This window comes from Myripristis murdjan, chromosome 8, assembly GCF_902150065.1.
Source record: "Myripristis murdjan chromosome 8, fMyrMur1.1, whole genome shotgun sequence".
In the NCBI taxonomy this organism is placed as follows: domain Eukaryota; kingdom Metazoa; phylum Chordata; class Actinopteri; order Holocentriformes; family Holocentridae; genus Myripristis; species Myripristis murdjan.
In genome coordinates, this window is record NC_043987.1 from 7,172,858 (window position 1) to 7,197,151 (window position 24,294).

Sequence of the window (24,294 nt, forward strand, 5' to 3'; positions counted from 1 at the left end):
AGTTTCACTTCTGTACGTCCACTACCTCGCTTCCTATGGGTAGCATTTCATGTTAGCTTAGCATAAACACTTTAAGTCTATGGGAGTCGTTACCCTAGCTCAGTCATAGTGAAAAAATTAAACCTTACAGCAACTCTGAAGCTGTCTTATTTATACAGTGTATCGTGTATTTGAAATACATATCTTGGGATTTTAAGAAAAATATCTATAGAGCCGATTTATGAGAAGTTAATTTGTGCTGGATCTTCCACCTTCAGCGGTGTGCAGATGTGTGTGATAGATGGAAGGATAAATGTGTTGAGGGTTACTGTCCAGTCCAGTCGACTCTTGTTTTTTAGAAAATATCCCATGACGTGTACTTCAAGTGCACATGATACATTAGGTAAATAAAACAGCTTCAGAGTTGCTGCAAGGTTTATTTTGTTCATTTTGACTGAGCTAGGCTAACGACTCCCATAGACTTCAAGTCTTTATGCTCAGCTAACACCAAATGCTACCCATAGGAACCGAACCACTGGACACACAGAGGTCAAAATGGTATCGGACATCTTGTCTCAGTCTGGGTATGCCAGAAAAAGGGTATTTTGCCCAAAACATTTGAGCATTCCTTTAAGGGAAAGCAGTGCCAAGACTCAAAATATTCTTTGATACATTTTCATGACAGCTAAACCTGTGTAGTTCTGGTTAAAAGTGACGCACAAGGGTTGTTTTCCCAGACCAATTTAGGCTATAGATTTGGACCACAGAAAAGAAATCCATAATCCACATCGACTTACTTTTAGAGTCTACTCTGGGCTAAATTGGTGTGCCATGGAGAGCCATTCTCTGCCTGAGGCTTTGGTGTGTTATTTGAGACAGTGTCCTACGTTGAGTGTTGTGTGTCAAAAATGGGGCGAGTTGGGGGGGGATTCTGGCTAAGTCAGGTCTGTTTACGTTTACGTTTTTAGAAGCTGCCAAACTGCCCTGTGTTCTTATTGCTGTCTTCAGATTATCACGTTCGTGCTACGTTGTAAATGACTATATGATTTTATGAATTCACAAAGCAGGGGCAATGGAGGAGGTTTGATTCGACGGACAGAGATCAGTTCCTAGATGCAGATTCAGAGTTTGTTTGTCTCAGGCAAAAGATAAAAAGCTGTTTGCGGGGTTTTCATCCTGGACGAGACTCGTTGGTGTCCAAGAAACAGGGATGTTAAAGATCGCCGGCGGGCCAATGCATTGATCCGGCATTGTGAGCGCAGCCCTGCATACTGGGGGGTCAGAGTTTGTTGCCATGGTGACAGGGACAGGGTTGGGGGATGAAGGGTCACTAAGGGCCCCGATGTAGATAGTAACCATGACGACCATGTCAGTGTGTAACAGTGTCTCAGTGTCGTGGTTCACATACACTTGCCATCGATGAATCTGCTGTTTTGGGTGTGTGTGTGTGTGTGTGTGTGTGTGAATTTATGTACTCGTGTGTTTGTGTGTGTGTGTGTGTGGACATATTTCTGTGTGTGTGGGAGTCTGAGTCTTCCTATTTGTGTGAAAGTGTGTGAATGTCCGTGTTAATTGTTTGAAGTTATAGTTTAAATGGTGTATAAAAGTTATTTTCTTGAATACATGTTTGCTGAAGTTTCAGTGAGGAAGATGACTTCACATCTGATGTCTTCAACTCTGTAATCTTAATAAAACATTTGTCCCACACTGAAATAGACTCAACTAAATAAATATATTATGTAATGTCACTTTCAGAAGAACTTAACTATAAAAACGTAAACATATGAGGGTTTATTTGTTGTTGTTGATGATGAACAAAGCCAAATATGAAAATTATATATGTAAATTCATAATAGACTGATATAATTGACCTGTAGAATGCCTTGCCTGCTCTCCTATATGATCCCATGTAAACAGCGCCCTCTGCAGGCAAAACATGACACTGCTGCAGAGGGTCGACTGGGGTCTCAGAGACATTTAAAAATAATCAAGATGATGCATGAAATTATACTGAGCTTGTCACATATTGAATACTATGTAATTCTTTAGTTGATCCAAGATGTGCTTTGATTTCTTTTTCTGTTTTTGTATTAATTTAAACGAGCTGATTTTGCAATTTGAGATTAATTTAATTGATTTATAGAAGAATCGCGCCATCCGTCCGTGCAGCTGACAGAAATTGTACCTTCAAGTGTTACATTAATCAGATTTTATTGACAGGATTGCGCTCATGCGCCCAAACACCTCTTGCGTTGTCTTAGCCTGATGATCGTATTGGTTGGGGACCAATCACAGTCATACTAGTGCAGTGTGTGTGTTTGGATTCAGTCGTTTAACTCCTGAGGGTCTAGGTCTTTTTCTCTTTCAGTCTTTCTTTTTTCCAACTATTAGTCTAACCTTAACCATTGGTGAAGAAATTAAAGTATGACTTGAGATCCAGAGCTGTGTCAGACGGTGAAAAGCTGTAAAAGGCTTTCAGACTGAAAACGTAACCTTTGCTAATCTTTGCTTATGTGAAGTGGATCATGAGTCAAGGCTCTGTGCATCACATTTCCGTCTCTTGGGCTGTGAATGCTTTCATTTTGCCTGGTTGCTCCTCAGGGCTTGGATTTCCCAGAAGCATCTTTGCACCCATGACTTGCCCAGGTCTATTGGGTTACAATGACAAAATAAGTGGATAACCAAGGGGCAAATGGGGAAGTGGGGAAGTGAACTGGCTTTTCCCTAGATCTATTGCTAATAAGGGCACTCATAAATTTCCTCTTCCTCACAAACACGTGCTTAGCAAACCCAAGAGTGTACACATTATATTACTTTCCAGAATGAGAGCTATGACCCCAACTTTTATTTAACAATAGTTAAAGTCACTGCTATTGAGGTCAGTGGCTCCTGTACAACCTTACAAAGTGAGTTAAATATACAGGAAATACATCTGTAGCTGGCAAATACTGAGCTATGATCATCAGGTTTTTTTTTTCCTCAAAAGAAGCATATGGCATTTGGCATTTGGAATTGAAACCCTTCATTAAATATCTGCCAAACTAAGAAGTTCCTTCGGCACAGCGTTGTCATCCTAGTTCCATTACCGTGAGATAATGGACCGAGATGATGTCAGTGCTAAATGTGGCTCTGACCACTGTTTGGTTTTGAGGAACAGAAGGAGAAAAATCCTTGAAATGGCCTGGAAGTCCTGTAAAGACGATGTGATTCACTGCTTACTCAGTTCTGGACGACTTGTCGGTCTGAAGAGTCAGCCATGAGCACGATCTTCTGATGCATTTTATTCACCGGACTCTGTTAGTGGTCAGTTAGTTATTTGTTTTAACCAGAAGGTCGACCCGGTTGTCTGTATGACGTCCTTTCAGGCTGCTGGTTTGGGGAGTGTCCAGCGCTGCTGGGTGTGACTGAGTATTATAGGGTATTATAGGGAGTATTATAGGGTTATGGGCTGGGTGGGGTTGGTTTATGTCCAAATACTTTCAGGTTCTTGGGGGTACCTTGGGGTACTGTTGGGTCAAAATGAGCACTATTAGGTGCGGCAATGTCTGGGTGAGTACTTGGGTGTGATAGTAACTGTGGTTGGGTACCATTGGGGTACTATTATGTAGTTTTTGGGGTACTGTTAGGTCAGGTTGTATTACTGTTCTCAGTGCTTCGGTCTCTTCTTCAGTCAGTGTGGTAGATAAAAATAATAATAAAAACATTCTCTGTGTTTCGTGCTCTGGTCCTAGGCCCATGTACACTACCGTGGTATTGGTTGATAAAAATAAAATAAAATTCAGTACGTTATTGAAGTAAATGGAACCTGTGTGTGATGCTGTCCAGGGTCTGGTTTGTCCTGTACTACTACTACTACTAATGATTACTACTAATGATTCATTATTTATTGATGATGATAATAATGATGAACATGCACTCTTTGTTGGAAATGCTTTGTTTGGCCAATCTTAAAGGGGCCGTGGGCGCCAAAATCAAAGTTTTGTCCTGTCACGTTATGTTGTTTTGCTAGATTGAGATAACAGAGGTTATGATAAGCAGTTGTATTTGTCCCATCATCACAAAACGCTGCGTTGATGTCACAGTTTTTTCCCATAAACTATACAACAAGAGCAACAAACTAATGAGCAAACGCTGATTTTGTAGCGTGCCGCCCCTTTAATGTTGTAATTCTTCTGAGTTGTTTCTTCCTGTTCTGAAGGTGTTTTACCTCTTCAGTGTGTAAATGCTGTGTACAGAGATGTGTGTCACTGTCTATTACCTGAATGTCTCTGGACTGAATCTGACCGTCACTCCAATAAAAAAGCAGACATGTTTTGGACTGCCTGTCTCGGCTTGCATTTTGAAGGGGGGATATTTTTATTTATTTATTTATTTTTTATCATGCATGCCTAAATATGTGATCATTAGCAGTCAGCTGCTCTAATAACCTTTATTTTGAAATGAATCAGCATACAAAAAATGATAACTACCTGAAACCGTATAGTGCGTTTACGAAGCTAACTAAAACAAACTAAAATTACAGAGAAAATGTCTTTAGTTTTCATCTCTGTCAATTTATTTCATACATGAGCCTTAGCTGTGCCAATTTTATTCAGCAGATGGCTCATATCCCTCTGTCGGCACAGCTGCACAAGTCAAGACCTTTGCGATGATGTCTTATTGATTTAAAAAGACTCACGACTAGGGTTGATTTGCACTGAGAAAAATATTTGCAATACAGTCACTTGCTACTTCATCAGAACTCATGTTGCTCATTTTCTGTTATTCTGGTTATGATTATAAAGCAGCCATCAACGCACCACCCAGTCATAACAGGCAGGGATCAAAACAATCATCATAATGAATAAGCACTTATTACATCATCATTACTGTTACAACCTCTGGAGTCATCTTTAAAAACAAAACAGCAAAAAAAACAAAACAAAACAAAAAAAAAACTTGTTCATCTAGACAAGTTGTCAAGACAAGGGGCTCTATTTTCCCGGCGCAGCGCAGGGTGGCGCAGTGAGGCGCACCCCGCGCAAAGCTATTTTCGACCAGCGCAACCCGTGGGGCGCACAGTTTCTTATTTTCCCAGACCGAGGTTCGCCGAGATGGGAGTGGCGGCGCAGCAGGGGGAGGTGCCGACAGATTCAACCTGGCGCAGTGACATTTTCGTGCCAAAAGGCTTCGCCGAGGTGCGCCAAAAGCTCGCCTCCTGAAACCACGTCTACTGTCGGCGCAAGGCGCAGCGTGGCTGGCGCAGTGGAATTTTGGCTGGCAGGCGGGCAGTGCGCACACGTCTCCAAAATCTCACAGATTGTCAGGCACAGTAACAATGCAATAAATACCCACAAAAAACACAATTCAATGCTATAATCTCAATCAGCACATAAATGTATCTCCATATCGACTGTCCCGACACAACTGATGTCAGATCAAAGGAGATCGGCACCGTTTGGCAGCGTAATGGAAACCCAACCTGATCACCTGTCAGTCAAACAATGTGTCCTGTACAGTGATGTCTTTTTTCCGGTCATGGTGTCTGGCGCTGCTCGTGTTAACTACACAGTTCTTCTTCCATATATATAAATATTCCACACTGGGTTTCCGTTATCCGGTAATCACCGAACTATGACTGGTAGCCTAAAATCAGCCAAAGTCCGGTAATTTTTAAATGCCCGGTGAAAATATTCCCTCTAAGCACAATTTGAATTTTATTAAAACAGTCAATTTTCACGTAATTTTATTTATTTATTTATTTATTTAAAAAAAAAAAAAAATAGCCTGCGTGATCCCTGTCTCCAATGTACCAGAGTCTCCATGTCTCCCCCAGGCAGCGAAGTCGCCTGGGGGAGAACAAGGTCACAAGACTGATGCGCATTGCAAGTTGCGGAGGGACACTTGAGACTTTCGATTTTAATTCAGCTGCTGAATTTAGTTTTTACTGCATCTATTTGATTTCAAGTTGGCAGCACGCCGTGTTATTAAAATGGTATGAGCCAGTTTTTTTGTTTGCAAATTGTAGTTGCAATTGTATGCAACGTTCATGTTAAAAGAGCACAGGCTTGTGCAATATTTATTTATTTATTTATTTATTTATTTATTTATTTTAGACGTTACGCACTTGAGTCAATTGACGGCACTAATTTTATTTGATATAGCCTACTTTTCAATAAAAATATTACGCTATAAATTGACATGCCTTGATGTCATTCTTATGTAGCCTGCATATAATTTTAAGCTCAATAAATTCAGACAATATTTGACCGGAATTTCAAACATTTGTCCGGTAAATTGAAAACCTGCCGGTCACATTGTCCGGTGCCAATTTTTTTTCTAGGGGAAACCCTGATTCCACACATATAGAAAATGTAAAATGCATCGGTTCCTTGCCAGACTCTGGGCGTTTAGAACAGCAAATGTAAAAACTTTCATGAACCGGATTTTGTTTTAATCTCTAGTATGTCGTTGCATCAGTAAGTGATGGGAGTCAAAAGTTGCAAAACAAACATGTATTTATGAATACTGCGAGGATTATTCTTTGATGTAAAAACATTCATTAAAAATGGGGGCTTCACAGTTAAATTTATATTTGCTTGTAAAAATCAATAACTTTAACAGACGGTGACAGAGCTGGAAAAAGAGAGATGCGAGGCAGGCAGGTAATGGAAAGACAGGGGACTCAGGAAGACGAATTTAAGGATAGATGCATGGATGGATGGATGGACAGATGGATGGCAGCATCCAAGACTGGCCTCACTGCGCGTGTGTCGCGGCTGCTCTCTTTCTCCATGTCAATTGTGTGAACGTTCATTACGCCTTCGCGCAGCGCATTTTAAAGGCGAGGACAGGGGCTCATTTGATTGGTTTAAAGTGAATCGGCTGTGTCAAACCCACTCCACGCCTTCTCTCCTCCCTTGCGCCGGTAGGAGGAACGGCGCAGTAGTTGCGCCAAGACGCACGGCGTGCCAAAATAGCAAAATCCACTTGGCCACTCCCAGTTGGCGCAGCGCAGCTGCGCTGCGCCTCCGCCTCGCCTGGTCTGCGAAAATAGAGCCCAAGTTGTTTTGACAAATACTTACCAGTAGCCTACTTGTTTTGATTTTGTCTTCATACTAGTGGAGTTATTTTTTTGCCTTGTTTCAAAATGCTGACATTTGTTTCTGCTGAAATCCCTGAAATAAGTGAAACTGAATATCAGTCAGCTATAGTTCAATTTGAAAAATATTTTTTTTCTTCATTTCTGTCCCATACCAGCAGGGCCCATGTGGTGGCAGCCAAGAAGAACTAGGCTTTACCCACCCTTTAATTTACCACTACAGCCCTGACTCTTTCAGATTTTTGGTATTACAGTGGGAAAAAGTGGGAACTTATAAGACTAAAAATATAGAATAGCTACTACTATTTCAATGGCCATCTGACTTATAAGTACGCCCATACATGATGTATTTTTTTTAAAAAAGGAACTACCATTAAATACAGATATGGGATGGTTTTAAAATTCCAATACCTATAGTCAAGTCTTTTGTGACTACAGACACTAAGTTTGTGTTACAGTAAGATATGAATGTCATCTTTCATAAATTACACAATGCTAAAACACCTGACCATCTGCAGCATGTTTTACCCATTACTACTCATCACACACACACCCACAGGGTTGTAAACAAAGAACCATACACAATGCAGTGCTGACAGAAACAGCTTTACTGGAGCCAGATAGAAAATACAGAGGAAGCTGCAGTATGATGTATGCACAAATTCTGTACACACACACATACACATGCGCACGCACACGCGCACACACACACACACACACACACACACACACACACACAAACAGGCACACATACACAAACAGAACAACACCCAGGAGGGCAGCAGTGCAAGCTAACGGTCCTGAGAGAGAGGATGAACAGATTGTGTACTCAGTACATGGATGCAACCAGTCCCTCCTGCAAACAAACAAGTAAACATGCGTATTGTGTCAGCGCTCGTATCCAGTCCAAACTGAAACCATCTTTCACTTCAGATCAAGTCTGAGAAGAAAAAAACAAAACAAAACCAAAAACAGTCACCCTCAACGTGCAAGACATTCGAGGTGACATCAGGTGACACACCGGTTGAATGCTAGCACGGTTTACTAAATTGGGTGTAAACAACATCCCAAACCACTTGACACCTCCGCAGTCTGGATCCTCTGTTCTTTTTGGAGATACCTAATGAAACAACTCAAGGTGTTTTCTCTTCTTCTTTTGAGATCTGCACTTTAAAAAAAAAAAAAAAAAAATCTAAAAATCAAAGTGGGACTATTCCTGTGTGGTCCCTTCACAGCAACAATATGACTGTGCTTTCACAAAAACGGAACATTTTCTCTTTGGTCTCGGGATGTGAAGCTTTTTTTTTTTTTTTTTTTTAACCCTGTATTTGTGTTAGTTCCTTTGATAGTAGTGCCTTTTGAATAAAGGTGCATTTTCAGCATCAAATCAAAGAATTCCCGTGGGCTGTGTTTAAAATTGTCCAAAATAACTCCTTGCAGCTTTTCCTGGGGGTCTGGAGAAAGGACTTCACTGTAGCCCTCAAATCAAAAATCATGGTTCAATTACAATAACTGAATACACATCACTTAATGTGTAGATGCACACATCTATGCATCAACACCGCACTGCAATGATGTTTTTGCTTCAAAAGCATCGCTGTTAAGAGTTTGCGTGTATTTATTTATTTATTTTTTCTGTCTAGTGGCTGATTTATTCACTATGGACTATTTGAACACAAACCCACCTTCCAACACCTTCACAACTGACGGGTTGACTGAGAGGGGATGAGGAGAGAGAGCCTCCTTAGCACTGTTTTCCATGCATGCTCCAGGCTAAATATGGTATTTAGTGGGAAAATGTTTGAGTGGAATACATCGCACACTGCCCCCAGGGTGTTAGTTCAAGTGACCCTGCATGGTCACAAAGTCAGATGCAACATCTTCTTCGCGTCGGCTCTCAAATAAATATTAAAAATGAACTGAACTGTTTCACCCAAGCGGCGTGTTTCTTAAAGCTCTGGGTGGTGCTAACTGAAACATCAGCAGGCTACGGACTCCTTTGCCAAGGTAAAAACAAGGTGTGCACTCCTTATGTCGCTGCATGCTGCAAGCATCATGGAGGCGTGAAAGGTTTCTTAATTAGAAATCATAATGTAATCAGATTTATGCATAATATTAAACTAGCAGACTGAAAAATACAGGAGGTTACAGATGAGTTGCGCTCTCGTCTCACTTCCTGACATGTACAGTTAATTCCTCAGATAAAAAATATTTTTCACAATTTAGTAGCATCTACCAGCCTTACTTGAACCTTTAAAGGCTTGACTACTCAAAGATTACACTCTTGACTGATGATATTTGAATTTAACCATTTGAATATAACTGTGGAAACATGTGAACAGGCAAGGAAACTGTTTAATTGGTTAACAAGTCCTATTGTTTCCAATTTAAGGACCATAAAACTAGTGAACACCATGGCCCCGCATCAAACAAACCAGTAAATTAACCATCAGTCCAACCAATAATCCACATCTTATGCAACTGGAGAGAGCTGAGGACAGATGCAAAAGAGGAAACAGCATACATGAGAATACAATCAGTACAGTGGTTGGGACTTCAATTTATGAGCTACCCAAAATTAGTCCCGGTTGCTGAACCATGTGATTTTCTCTGATATATCACTCCCCTACACGATGCCTCTAACAGCAAGCAATCAAGTCACTCAAACAGAAACTCTCAACCAAAACCTCACAACCTTCAGTAGGCCTTTTGAATGGAACAGCCAACAGGGGAAAAAATATTTGATAAAGGAAATCCACAAAACAGGATAAGAAAGTTAGCCAGATAGCTGTGGGAAAAAAAAAAAAAAAAAAAAACTGTTCCATGCTAGTAGTGGTGATTTAAATATGTGAAACAAAATGTAAATGTTAGGTTTAGGAACACAATTCAGTCATGCCTGGTGATGATTTCTAATAATAAATACAATTTCCAAGGATATTTCATCACACTTTTTCTGGCTAACTTGCTAATCTTTTTGTGAAGTAACCCTCTGAACTCCACATATTTGAATACTGTGTGTATGGTTTGACAATCTGTGCCCTGTTTTGAAAACTCACTGAGGGAAATCTTCACTTAAAATCAATGGAATCTCTCTAACTGCCTGCATTCATGGTGCGGCCCATGGAAGGCTCCAAGCTCAAAATCACTGTGGTTCAATTCAATGAAATAACAAAGGCATTGAAATAATGAAAAATTAAACTGAAATGCATTCTTCTCTGATTAACTGGCTCATAAAAATTATACAAAATAAAAAGATAATACATATTGCAATTAACTTTGTGATATCAACTTTTATGGTGATCAATTTAAAAAAGGACATTTTTCAAAGCTGTGTTTTTCAAAGTGACAAGCATACTTCCAAAACCATGACTATGTTCTACTGTAGTAGCATCTGACTGTATTTTAGTTCATCTCGCCAACTTTTGTTTCCATTTTTGCAAACAATGAAAAAATATGAATGCTGTGCTTTCACACACTGATGCATATGGTTGCTAGATAGTAAACATGAGTTTCAAAACAGTACAGATTGCCATTATCACCATGGGTTTCAAAACTGAGTACAGTACTGAGACTCCAGTAAGTGGCCCGTCTCAGGGTTTATACTTCCAACAGTTGTGGTTTTAGTGAGAAGACATCTTTGCCATCTTCAAGAAAGCGCAAAGGAAAGGTAAGAAAAGAGAAATATAAAATCAATGAACAGAATTATTGTTATATTAAGGAACATCCTGTCGTACTCTTCAAGTAAAGCATTAGTTTTCTCTCTTGTTTCTTTGCAAGTTGCCAGTTCTGGTTCGGGGGTTGCCGGTTGCCAGCTGGGAAGGTCCACAAAGGATCTGAGTCAATAAATAGGGTTTGAGATGCAGCAAGATTTCACACCAACCCATCAATTCAATCCTCATCAGGAAGTACAGACAAAACAAACCACCTTAAATTCACCTTCTCAATGAAATACAGGCCCCAGAATCCTCTGGGATGTGGTCACCCTGGAAACAGGCTCCTCCTTCCTACACTGGCTGGTGTGGGCTTTGATGGGGCAGCAGGGGCATTTGGAGGCTTGCCCACAAGTACCAATGACAAAACGGAGCGTACAGCGTAGAGGGGGCTAGCTGATGATGCGGCTGATCGACTGCAAGGAAGGGAACTCCTCGCTCTCCCCAGTGTGCAAAGTCTTGTGGGAGTTGAAGTCTTTGGGGGCGAGCACCTGTCTGCAAGTGGGGCAGACCTGGCAGTCCAGCTCAGCTGCCACATTTATGTTAGCCGCAGAATTGGCCGTCTGCCAGGCACTCTTCTTGTTCTTGTTTTTCTTCCCTCCTCCTCCTCCGGCCCCGGACTGTTTCTCCAGAGCCTTGGAGTCTCCGTGTGCGGTCAGGAGCTCCTGCTGCTTGCCAGTGTCTGGCAGCAGCACCAGCAGCTCATTGAAGATGCGGTTAAAGTTTTCTCCCAGCAAATCCTTACAGCTGCGGTGATACAGGGCTGCTGAAATTTGTCCCTGTTAAAAAAGGGTGAGGAGAGGTTAGGGGAGATTGTTTTCCTCCACAGTAAATAACTATTGAATTTTGTCAAGCTGTCAGTTGTAAAGCATTTCATCCTTCTGAGGGTTAAGAAATGTATGCACAATGTCTCACAAAATACTAAATATCTAACTAATCTAAAGCTTGGGAAACACTTAAAGCAAATACCTCCAAGCAAGTGTTTAAATCATGTAGCATATAGACAGCAGCTGTCCCATAAAGCGACAGCTCTCAGTAGACTTCACTCGGTCACCTTACCTGTCTGAACTGTCCGGAGTAGTTTTTGAACTGGTTGAACTGTGACTCGTCGTTGTGGAGGTAGTTCCTGATGGACTGGATTAGCTCCATGTTCCTCTGCTGGAAGTTCTCTGGCACCAGGTAACCGCTAGCCAGCTGGGTGGGCCTAGGGGAACGCACACACATGCACACACTCAGTCACAGAACGTCTTATCACAACATTCAAAATCTTGAGTGGCTACCATGCTTCAATGTTTTTATGCTTTTTTTCAGGAAAATTAGCCTTAGTTGCTGTCTTTCTCCAATTATTACTAACTGGTACATGGAATCAAGAGTTGTTGTCATCCTTTTTAAAATCATGAAATCATGTACAAAGCATGGTTCTTTCTGCACATTACCCTTTCACTCTATCATGAAAGTAATTACTGTACAGAAAGATATAAAAGATATAAAGAAAGGTGGTATACACTGGTCCAGTGCACAATGTGTACTTGACCAGTACCACTACGGTGTCATTTGCAGGCCAGTAGGGGGAGCCAAGAATGAGAAATTCTTTCAAAAAGGTCTGTCAACTCAGCTGGTTCCTTATTCTTCACACATGCACAGTTTAACACAGTTACAGTCACTTCTAGACAGACCAATACGATATACAATATGGAAAGCAGGACTGGCTCACCTGTTGGCTGCAAACGGAACGGGCTCCAACACGTTGCTGTTGAGAGGGATGCCAGTGAAACCTGGAGGAGGCTTACTGGGCACGTTTGCCAGACCGGGAGGAGGGGGGGGCAGCGTAGCACTGGGGGCAGGAGTAGAGGCCTTCATTGGGAAGGAGCTCTTGAAGCCTGAGAGAAACAAACAGTGTGTATGAATACTGTTGCTAGGAAATGAACACAACAACAGGATATTTAGCTTTTTTAAATGATTTGTAATGGCATTTCTGCTTTATTCGACAATCACAGTGGAGAGAGACATGAATGGCAGGGAAGAGAGAGGGGCTGACCTTTGCTGCTGACTGCAGCAAAGGGCCTGGGGTCGGATTTGAACCCAGGACGGTGCGATCAGGACCTTAACACATGGTATGTGCTCTTAACCGGTGAGCTACCAGGGTGCCTCAAGGATATTCAGCTTATGCCAGTATTTGAGACTTTTTTTGCCAATTGACTAGAAGGCCTGAATTCAAGCCCCCATGACAGCGATCAGCCACCCTATAGTGTCCCTGAGCACAACACTGTACGAGAGGCACAATAACAATGGCTGTAGTATCTAAATCATGGCTGATCCAGTTCCAAAGCACTCACACTCTAAACCTTAAACATACAGGCTGTGATACCTGCAGTCAGAAAAAAATGTCTGCACTGTGGTGGGTAGGTGAACCAAGAGGAAAATTATTAAATGCTCCCATTTGTGAAAAAGGATATCCTCCTTATCTGCATATTTATCATTAGTGTTAGCATTTTATTTGATTGAAGCTTGTTACACAATTTTCTACACATATCTTCATCAAATGAGGCGCTTCTTCTAGTATTTGTTTTCTACAAGGTTGTATGAAAGGCTATAAATAATCATTATTACTTTTGTCCACTGCTACACAAAGTAGTCGGTATCTGTATCAGTTCAACACTAAACCCTCCTAGGTACAAAGGTGCTGTTCAACACTGCTCCCCAGAGGAAAAAAGCAGTAACCGCAGGAGCAAAGAAAAAAATAACTCAAGTGTATTTTCTGTTCCTAGAAAGTGAAAGAAGACTGTGTAATGTTTAGAAGCAGTTACAGGAGCAGTTTTAACTGATATGAAATCTAAACCCTTGCTATGAGCATTTATAAGCATTTAAAACAAAAAAGGAGCAGACAGAGCAGCTGACCCTTATAGTCTGACTTACAAAAAATGAACATTTACTTATATTCTACATTGAGAACAAACTATTTTTAGTATGTTGTGGAATCTCTTCTGAAGCCTAACAACCCATAGACAAGCCATAAAGATTTGATAAAGTCAGTGTATGAAGGAAAAATCTGAAAAAGATAATCAGATAATCTAAAATGAAAATTATGGGATGTTTCTTAGTACCTGGTGGTGGATTCTTGGTGATGAGGGCAGGGAACTCTTCTTCCTCTTCGGGAGGGGGGTCTGGGTTAGGATGAGGGGTTACTGCCGTCTTCTTACTGACAGTTGGCGACGTTTTCTCAGTATACCCGTTAGCCAATCCGCTTGTCACAGCTCCCGTCACTGCTGAGGCCATTGGCACAGTGGTGGAAAAGGGTTTGTTTCGACTTATTTCCGGTACATTCTCCTTCTGTGCTGCCGTTTCCATTGAAATGGAGCTTGACGATGTTGTCATCCCTGACGATGACGACGCAGACACAGGAGTGAGCGTGTTCTTCTGTGGCTGCTGCTGCTGTTGTTTTTTCTTCTTTCCGGCTTTAGAAGATTGGGGGTTGGCGTTGAGGTTGGGGGCCGAGTTTGAGGGGTTAGATGTCAAAGTTGAGGGTTTGCTGTTGCCTCCTTTGACGGTGAGCAGAGAGGAGATATCCAACATGGTGGGCACTGCCCGGAACTCCTGTTGCGTCATTCCTCCTGTCTCATCATCAGAAGATGGAGGAGACCTGGCAGGTGTGGGTTTCGCGTTCTCCCCTCCTTTCTTTTTCCTCCGCGAGGATGAGGAAGAGGAGGAGGAGGAGAGGAGTTGAGGACCAGAGGTGGATGCAAATGGGAGGGGACCAGGGTGGTGGTTGGCGTGGGGGGGTGGTTTGGCGGAAGGAGGGGCAGGCTGCGTTGCCGGCTTAGTGGCAGTGGTGTGGTTGGACCAGGCAGAGTTGGTGCTTGCTGAAGGTTTGAGGGGCCGGATTTTGGAAACGAGGGCAGGGAAATCCTCCTCTTGGAAGGAGGAGGTATTCCTAGGCTGTGCGGAGTAGGCTGGGGTCATCGGAGTTGTAACCACAGCAGCAGCCGACAGGCTGGGGAAGTCATCCTCCTTCAGAGCGCTGTGGGTGGCTGGGCCTACAACAGGGGCTGGCTTCACACTGGAGGGGAGGCAAACATACACACACCAAAAACCATTAATTTTTCCACTAGTCCACAGAGGAATGACATTATTGGAATTCAGTGCTTGAGAGTGTGTGAAGCTGTACTTTGGCATGGGTGTGGCAGCCGTGGCTCCCAAGGCTGGGAAGTCATCTTCTTCATCCAGTGGATTGCTACTCTTCATGGTCCTCACTGTCAAAATGCCAGCAACAAACACATAAGCTCTGAAAAGATATGAACTTTTCTGCTATTTAAAGGTCAGTCATTTTTGACCGGTTATTTCCAGAAACACCATAGCACCACTGAGTATTTTGTGGCAGTCAGTTAAACAAAAACAAAGACATAAAAGACTTTGCAAGGCACTTAAAATCAAGGACGGGGATTGTTACCAAACGTTCAGTTAATCTGCTATTATGTAACTGATTAGCATGAATCTAAAAAGGAAAAAAGATTTAAAAAATATGAATAACTGTAACCCATAATATATTTTAACTTCTACTGGGAAGAGAACAAAAAGGTGAGTTTTTTGTCTGACAAAGCTATAAACAGATTCAACTTGCATCTCAGAAATCTTCCCTTTTTTTACCTGGAGGTTCAGCTGTTGGTTTGGGTCCAGTCCTGTGTCTAGAGTCATCTGTTTCTGTTCTTTCTGTTCTCTCTTCTTTGCGGTGTTTGGGAGCAATCCTCTCCTGCACCGCTGCTCTTTCTTCTTGTCTACGAACTGCCATGGATGCTCTCATAGCAGCTGCCATCTCCCTGTCCTCCTCCTCACTGCGTTCACAAGCACACATATACATACATGACTGATAACACCAGGAATCATACATGAGTGATTACACCAGGATTGACAGTCTATAGGAATTTCACTGCAACACTGAATTGCTGTGCAAAAAAGGGATAACGTTGATAAGACCATGATGATCTTGAGCTTACATTAGGTAAGGATTTACTTTTTTAATTATTCGTTGGCACGGTAACTTATCATGCGTTAGAGACAAGAAGCTGTGAGTGTGGCCTGTAAATGGAGTTCAACTTAGGGGCATCACAAGCTGAACCTCATGCCTCATTTGGCACTTTTCTAGGCAGCATGAAATTATTTTAGTAGCGTGGGATACTAAAATAGTAGCACTAGAAAACCCTGCAGACACTGTCAGCATCTATATTTCCACACATTTCTTTCCAACTACACAGGAAGAAAAGTGACTTATGTGATAGCTCCTTAATAACTGTGCCAGTAGCAACAGTGACCTTTTTGTGCTGCTATGCACCAAATTCTTTCCATGTTAGTTAAAAAAAATCCTGGTGTGGGGAGTTGTACAGTCACACTGCTGTGCTCATGATGGCATCCATATATTTCCCTAACCTGCAGCGTTTTTGCTTACTTGTGGTGCAGAGTGACTAAAAACTTTTTGGAAAACAATATGCAGTACCACCACCAAGTGTGCGTGAGACCTGCATTTTAATGCTGGCTAACAGTGCAGAGTCACATACTAATATACCATGCGATGGACACAATATTGCTAAACTGGACTCACCGGCTGTATCTCCAGCTCTTCTGCTGTCCACCGTGAACCCTTCCTCTTGCACCTCGACTCTGACGCACCTCCTCATAATCCTCTCCTGATACCATGCCTGCGGACATACACACACATTTTACACCAGAAACATCTTCTGCTGCACTTACACTACTTCAAAACCACAAAGATGGCAGTAAGAGCCCTGACATAACAGCAATAGTGTTGACAATCTAATGGCATCAATCCTGAAGGAGACCTTGATATGAAGGTCAGCTCTCTCTCTCTCTCTCTCATGTCTAAACTCATCACCAACCTTCATTTCTCCTCTGCTGTCTCGGAGCGTAGGTGAACTGCAGGTCGATGTGACGGTTCTGTCGCGCCTCGGCCCGGTTCTTGCTGTGCGCTGCCGCCTTGTGTGCCTTAAAATCAATCTCGGTGCGGAAGGCGTGGGTGAACTGCTCTGTGGCGCAGCGGCCCTCCTCACACAGATAGTGACTCTCTCTGAAGTGCTCACTCAGGTACTGGTAATCACTTTCAAAAGACAAAAAAAGAAAAAAATAACACAAGTTATTTTCTTTGGCACAGTGATAATAGAAACAGAAAGCTAAACACATAAACATGTTAATTGGCTGATTAATTAGCTTATGAGAACATATCCACATGAACAAAACAAGCAATAACAGCAACAAAGACAAAAACAAACCACAAAAATCTCAAGATGACTCAAGTGAGCTATTACTCAGGATTCAAAGAGTCAAGTGAATTAATTAACCAAATGCTGGTTGTGAGTGCCTTACGTGACTGAGGCAGAGTCAGTGAGAAAATGAGTGAATGAGTGAGTCAGAGAGCTACTCAGAGATCATGAAGAACTTATGTTGTGTGAATATTTTTTATAGTAGAGGTGTTTGCCTTAATGATCCTCTGAAATAAACACTGCTTTTCACCATATTAAGACCCGTGGCTCTGTGATGGTGGCAATCACAGACTAAAATTTTAGGTAAAGCTACAGTCCGTTCTGGTGCAATTATCCTATGACATTCTGTGTAAAACTGATAGGAACTGCATGGCACCAACAAAGTCGGGGTCTGGAGTTCTTATACTCACTAGTCTGATTAATGCATTTATTCATTTTCTCCACCGGTTTCAATCAGTTTCAGGCTCACAGGGCTGGAGACTATTTCAGAATACATAACTGGGAAGGTGGGTAAACACCCAGGACAAAATCGAGATGAACAATCACAAGTTATATGGTCAATTTAGAGTCATCAATTCACCTGCAATGAAACATGCGAAGAAGCAAGGCACTGAGAGGAAACCCATGCAAACAAACGAACACACAATCTCCCCATTGAGAGATTGAGGTATCGAGTCCTTCAAATTGCTTACAATGAGTCCATCCAGGCCCCAAGGGGTGCTTTGGATAAGCTGAAAAATAGGCTTTTCGCATGTAAAGTAAGTGTGTCCATTGGCTTTACACACCTGTAGTATTCCTGAGCGCCATCTGCATCGCAGAAGTGGCAGAAGTAGTGGTCCCTTCGCAAGTGTTTGAGTAGCTCGTCGTTGTCGAGGTAACGGTCGTCGCAGAACTTGCAGAGTGGGTGGCCGCGGTGACTGGTGTCATCGGGGTCACCCTGTGTCCGGTGACGTGCCAGGTCCTTACGGTTGTACCATTTGCGCTCATGGGAGAAGATCTGGTGGGAAAGGTTAAGTTTACAAAGTCTGACAGCAAGAGGGCCTGTCAGCATATGAGTGTGGTCACCACCTGAAACCTGAGGTGGAGGTATTTGTTTCCCATGGTTTTCCTTATTTGTTTTTAAACAGCATGCTTCTTGCCAGATTAAGGGCTTTTTTGTCCTTTGGAAAAATAAAAAAATACATGTTTACCAGCATAGGCCTTGATGTGAATAACTAACAGTTGGGTTTGGTTGTGGTAAGTTTTGAGGGAACACGCTGCTCCCAAATTTTGCCCCTTAATGGGAATACCAGAGACAAAAAGTATAGTCTCTTGACAGATGACTGACAAGTGCTCTCCTCCCCTGTAACACAAATACATACTGTTCCTAAATATTCCAAACAGACATGATGACAGGGAGGCATCAGAAAGAAAGCAAAACTGAGCCAAAGACAGTGGCTGTAAGTTTTGCTTCAATGAAAACAAAACAAGTCAAACAGAAAGTCAAAAAGTCCAAAAACAAAACAGAAACCACCCAAGCAAACACTCTGCACCAGATAGGGCATACACACCTCTCATTGGCCTGTCTTGTGTTTCTGACACCGGTTTTCAAAGATGGCTTATTCAGACATGTTATCTTACTTCACCCACACAGTCCACCGAATGTGTTTCTGCAAGTATCTGAGCTGCAGCTGCTGATCTTGATACACAGAATTACAACAGCTAGTTTAAAAGTTTGTTCATGAGGAGTGGATATCTGGACAGGCTGTGAGTCACACTGGTGCCCCTCATAACATGTGCCACTACCAGCTTACACAAAAAAATTGTGAAGAGTGGAAATGATGGCCCTCGTCCCAACTGGTCAAAATGCTGCTTTAAAGACTACTAATACAAGTTTCTGCCTGGCTTCTCCATGAGCCATCATCCTTTACACAGCATGCCGCAAAGCATATGCAGTGTAACTCACAGAAATTGGAAATAAAGACTTAATGATCTTAAGACTTTTTTTATGCCAGTAGGACTAACATTTAAGGGGCTACTTACATCAGCCCATTCGTGCTGTGCCCAAGCACGTTTGACCCCAAAATCCGGATTATTTGACTAGTGTGAGCGTTCTGTTCCGTGCTTCAGCACAGTACATTTCCTCCGCTCTGGCACGGTTGGAGGGGGTGTGCTCGGTATGGACGTACATGCATGAGCACATGCACGGTCACGCACGCAGTGTGCAAACGTGGATATGATGTAAATCATGCAACTGTCCCTCCCCGTTTCCTCATTCCCCTGCAAAATTGTTTTATGCGCGCAGCATGATTAACTGCGAATTGCCGCCTCGCGCAATCAATAATCAACCATGTTGTCTGTGTCGTTGTGCTGCTGCAACCGCGTATAAACAAAAGTCGATTTATAATGACGCTGGGCCATGCGTGTGTCCTATTTCAACGTGATGATGTGCATACCGGAGGCAATCGCGCTTAAACGCGGCTGGGCTTTGGGTAATGTGAGTGCAGCCAGCACATGCTTCAGCACGATACAGAGCAACTGGGCCTAATGTGAGTACGCCCTAAGACCAATTTTACGATGACCAAAATTGGGATAAACAAAGATCAATTACTAGGGTTGAGCAAAATTTGGAAATACCTGGCGTGAGCTGGCAGGACTTGGCAGCTCTGTGTTTCGCACTCTTCATGTGGGATTCTACTGCCTTTATTCTCATTGTGTAGAGTTTGAAAGACTTCTTGCACAAAACACACTGTGTCTTGTGTACACTGCCTCGTCCTGGTTTCAGCCAAACTGCCACATCCTGATTGAATAGTCAATTTTCCCTGAGTTTGTACTTCCCCACATCATCCAAAGTACAGTGACAGCTAGCTAGCTAGCAACGGTGGATCTGCTGTCAATAAACATTTTAACACCAAATATGGCCTTATTTTTAGATTAAAAGACTTCAGAAGACTTTTTAAGGATCTGCAGGAACCCTGATCTAGACTAAAGTTTTCAGTACAGGCCGCGAGACAGTTGCTAATTTGTTCACTAACCAGTGTTGTATCTTTGGATCAAAGTTGTACAGTACCAATTACTTAAAGCACAATGTGGTCAATTTTTATACAGCACTCTGTTCCTCTTCTGATCAAAGTAGGGACCGGAAAGAGCTGCAGTGATAAACTGAAACCAGTGTCTTGCTCTGATCAGTCACTGATAAACTCACAGATCAACTGGCAAGGCTGAGCGTACCTTGAGGTGCTTGGTGCAGAGCTTGCAGCAGAAGAGCTCGTGCTGCTTCCTCATGTGCTGCTCCAGCTCCTCAAACCTGGAGAAGACCTTGGGCTCTGGACAGTGAGGGCACTCCGGCAACAAGAGCCGCCTGCATTAAGCACACAAACACAAAGAGAGTGTTCAGTCAGAGCCGAGTTACAGCAAACAAACTAGAGATACAATCACATATGCAATCTTTCAGCAAATTTACTAAGAAAGGGGTGATTATGTAAGACAGACAGATAGGAGCAAGGAGAAGAGATTAGATGGGGAGTTACCAGAATGAACAGCACATGACACTTGGCCTTGGTCAGTAGTTTGCTGTAAAAATTGGGCCACACATACTAAAAATAGATGCAGTCAAGGTACCATGAGGCTCTTTGGATGAAAGCGCCTGAAATCATATACTGTAAATGGTCAAATTTAAAGGAGAATTCCGGTGGCATTGAGATACAGGAGTCCATTTACTTCTCCTTGCCAAGTATTTACATTTCCCAAACTGATTTTGCAAATAGATTTAACCATTTCTTGTTTTTTGTTAGAAACAAACTTTATGATGTCAAACCCGGATTGAAATTAACCGTTGTCCCAACTAAGAAAGTCAGTCCAAATAAGACGATATGGCTGTGATTATGAATTTTGCAACATGACATTTTAGCAATTATTTTGTGGCGATTCTTCCTACTTCCTCTTCCCAGGGGTGCCAGTTGACTGACTGTAAACAGCGTGTAACATAATGCATAAACTATCATCAAAACACAACGGGAGCACTACGAAATAATAAAAAATACAGAAAAAGCCACCACCAGGAATAATGTCAAAAGGCAAGACCAACGCAAATGGCACAAAGTTAAACAATTAAACAAAAAAAACAGCACTGCTATTATACTTAACACAAAGCTGAAAATCATAGATAATAAGCAACCGGACACATGTCATTTTTCACCAAATTACCACCTGGCTAAACACAGACTCCACAGCAAAAGCACCTCTTTACTTGCCACACATATGACTGCTTTTGTGATCATTTTAAGCCTCTGAGATAAATGTTTACCAGAGACAACAAAACGCAAATGTGTGTCATCTCTCCACAGTCAGTAGCCCGGCAGATGTGAGTAACATGAACAGGGAGGGACGACATCTTGCCGCGTCAAGCTCACAGATGTTTGAGAGAGAAGCCTGGACACCAGGAAGCAGACGTGACATTTTTGCCACAACTGATTAAATACACAGACAAAAGGTCAGGAAACAGCACACGCAAGATATTTTAGTCGGAATCCAAATGTATCGGCTGATTTGAGAGATCATGTGTCTAATAATTATTTTATCATCCGTCAGAGATATACCAAGACCCTGGTGTTCTCTGTTGTTCAAGCCAAAAACGACAAAAAAAAAAAAACATCTAGGTTATACAAATCAGTAAATCTATGCCTTGCTGCTGCAAATTCACAGATAACACTAATGCACACACAGGCACACACCAAATGCACCCACTGGCCGACTGATACATACTTTGGCCTACACACTGAGCTAATACAAGCAGAGGACAGGAAAGGAAGTAGTAAAAACAAGAACAGAGCCCAGAGTGGTGCTATCCTGAGAAGACAACACTGGGGGCCTCTCCTAATTTACCCGGCTATTTTTAGCACATTTTGTCTGTGTGCACATGCACTTCACTGCACCTAGATTGATTCATCATGAGGCTGCTGCATATCAAAATGACAAGACATACTTTTAAGACTACATATGTGGTGTCTGTTATGTGTCAGTCAGGAGGCCTGCTCGCTGTAGGGAAAACATGTCAGTGATCAGAGCCATCTGATGAATGGCAAACAATTCAGCAGCAAGGTGACAATGTTGGCCCAGTCTCTGCGGAGATTCATTGATACTTTTATATATAGCAACCACTTCCCAGAGGAAAGAGGGGCATCAAAATGCACCCACCTGTCAAGACTGATATACCAGACAACAAATTAGGGCTTCCATATTACTGTTGTGCAAAGCTGAAGAGATAATACTGCCTTCATAATGACTAGTGCTAGCCGATGGAGACAAGAACGTAGACAATATATGTTTGTGTTGATCAGAAAAACTAACCATCTACATGGCCTGAGATATCAAATCCTTTCACCAAGAGTGTCTGAGCAGTACCTGAACTGGGCGTAGATCTTCCCATCACTGAAATAGATGTCATGTTTCTTCTCACACTGGAACTGCTGGTATGGCAGCGTGGAGAAGGCTGCCAGTTTCTTCACAAACACCACCTGAGAAAAACATGTCAGTCCGAATATGACTCATTATGAAACTGTATGCACTGTGAGAAACGGTGTTAAGATGACAGTGTAGCGGGAATAACTTCAAGCCGGTAGAAATGAAGATGAAAAACGTGCTGTGTCAAAGGCGCTGGGTAAAGGGTACCAGCTGCATTGCCCAAAATGTTACTAATGTGCCATCTAAGTTGAATAGACTTAGGTCATGTCTTGGAATGAGGAGAAGGTATGTAACGTTACGTGGCTGTAACCCCAGGAAAAACCACAACTTATAGAACAGGTTTAGATGTAGTTACACAACACTGAGCAGCGCCTGGTCATGTTTAGAGTACATTCAATAGTTAAAAAAAATGCTTGCTATGCAAAGTTATTGACAACTAACTTCGAAGGGACTGGTCGGCAAGAATGGCTTAGCTTCAGTGACACGGTGTAGCTGAGTTATCAAAGCAGGGTGGTTACAGTTAATTTATCTGCCGGTATGCGAGTGGAGCACGCTGGTTCCCCCACAGCAGAGGTGACGGACGGCCAGGCATGCTGGTCAGCATTATAACCTGTTACATAACAACCAAGTATTAACTGCTACTAGCTAGCTACCACCGGTACTCCATTCAACATGTTAACGTGGGCTAACTGACGAGCTAGCTGCTAGTTAACTAGTTACGTTAAATTAAAACACAACTGTGCTGTGAATTAAAAGACATGTGACTGTTACTCAGACAAGCTACACTTTCAAGTGCTAACTACAGGACCAGCGTGAAGTTGGTTGGTTTGCTAACGTTGCGTTAGCTAGCTAACTAAATTAGCTAGGAAAAGTGGGTAATGTGCATAAAACTGCAACATTTTGTTTCATTTTTACAACAGTATTCACCAACAACAGCTAATCATGAGTAATTCGCCACAGCGCTTCTGTCGGTAGTTTTTGCTGTCAGTCAGCCAAAACGCTGCGGCCTGGCTAACAGTGCCGGGCTGCATCCCCGAGTTTGCGTGGCGGAAGACGCCGCACCTTGTCGAGCTCCTCCCGGCAGACGGCGCAGTACTTCTGCTCGCACAGCACCCTCATTTTGGTGGAGCAGCGGTAACAGACCGGATGGTCGCATTTTCCTAAGGCGAATATGTCGAGGTCTTGGCAGCACAGGACGCAGTTCTTCTCAGTTTCCTTGGTGACAGCGAGATCCATGGCAATGAAAAAGGCACAGTTTAACCTTAATAATAATAATAATAGTGTGTTGTCAGACAGGTCCCCGGCCGTTCAAGTGCTTACGTAATAGCGAAAGTCCATACAGCCACCTCACGCTGATCAGCTCAGCATCTAGGTGATCTGTACAGCATCAGGATCGACGGATCACCGTTTCCCCTGCCCTGTTAATCCCAGCCGGTCGTGCATAACGTTCGTGCGTTCGTCTGCGCAGGCGCACGTCACGTTTCCACGTGTCTGGAACACTTCAAGTCCTGTTAGAAATATTTCGAGGCACATGAACAAAGTGGAGCACAGACTGAGAGAATCTGGATGTTTTATGGTTTGCTACACTAATTGTGGAGATTTGTCATTTAGATGACAATGTAAAAAATTCGAGGATTGATGGCATGAGTATACAACTGTCGGCTATTTAATTTACCCGGTCATAATATACATGTCCAATTGTGAGAGGGGCATTTTAAGGCATCATCACACCTTGGCTAGCACTCATCTGCCCAGCGACCTGCCACAGGTGATGAGGAGGTGAATAAAACCTGAACTCCTGCAGATGAGTGAC

At 42.6% G+C, this 24,294-nt stretch overlaps 1 protein-coding gene across 2 annotated transcripts; it reads right to left on the reverse strand.

Annotated features, from left to right (window-relative positions):
• Nucleotides 1-7,647: 7,647 nt before the first annotated feature.
• On the reverse strand, nt 7,648-23,921 carry znf598 (zinc finger protein 598). Of its 2 annotated transcripts, XM_030058106.1 has the most exons (13): nt 23,802-23,920; nt 23,544-23,696; nt 22,422-22,534; nt 20,250-20,379; nt 17,825-18,036; nt 16,659-16,876; nt 16,364-16,460; nt 15,415-15,599; nt 14,936-15,020; nt 13,875-14,827; nt 12,485-12,650; nt 11,830-11,974; nt 7,648-11,549 (listed from the first exon to the last, which is right to left on the reverse strand). In XM_030058106.1, exons 1-13 carry the CDS (start codon nt 23,817-23,819, stop codon nt 11,163-11,165), a joined length of 2,862 nt encoding a protein of 953 aa, XP_029913966.1. In that variant the 5' UTR covers nt 23,820-23,920; the 3' UTR covers nt 7,648-11,162. The 2 variants fall into 2 exon arrangements, with proteins under 2 accessions (XP_029913966.1, XP_029913965.1); XM_030058105.1 differs by having other exon boundaries at nt 23,544-23,921.
• Nucleotides 23,922-24,294: the final 373 nt, after the last annotated feature.

Coding starts and splice junctions, on each gene's coding strand:
- znf598 (XM_030058105.1), bottom strand. CDS start 23,717: ATGGATCTCGCTGTCACCAAGGAAACTGAGAAGAACTGCGTCCTGTGC. Junction 20,380..22,421: donor AAGATCTACGCCCAGTTCAG/GTACTGCTCAGA, acceptor TGCTTAATGCAG/GCGGCTCTTGTTGCCGGAGT. Junction 18,037..20,249: donor TCTGCACCAAGCACCTCAAG/GTACGCTCAGCC, acceptor CTTTCCCACCAG/ATCTTCTCCCATGAGCGCAA.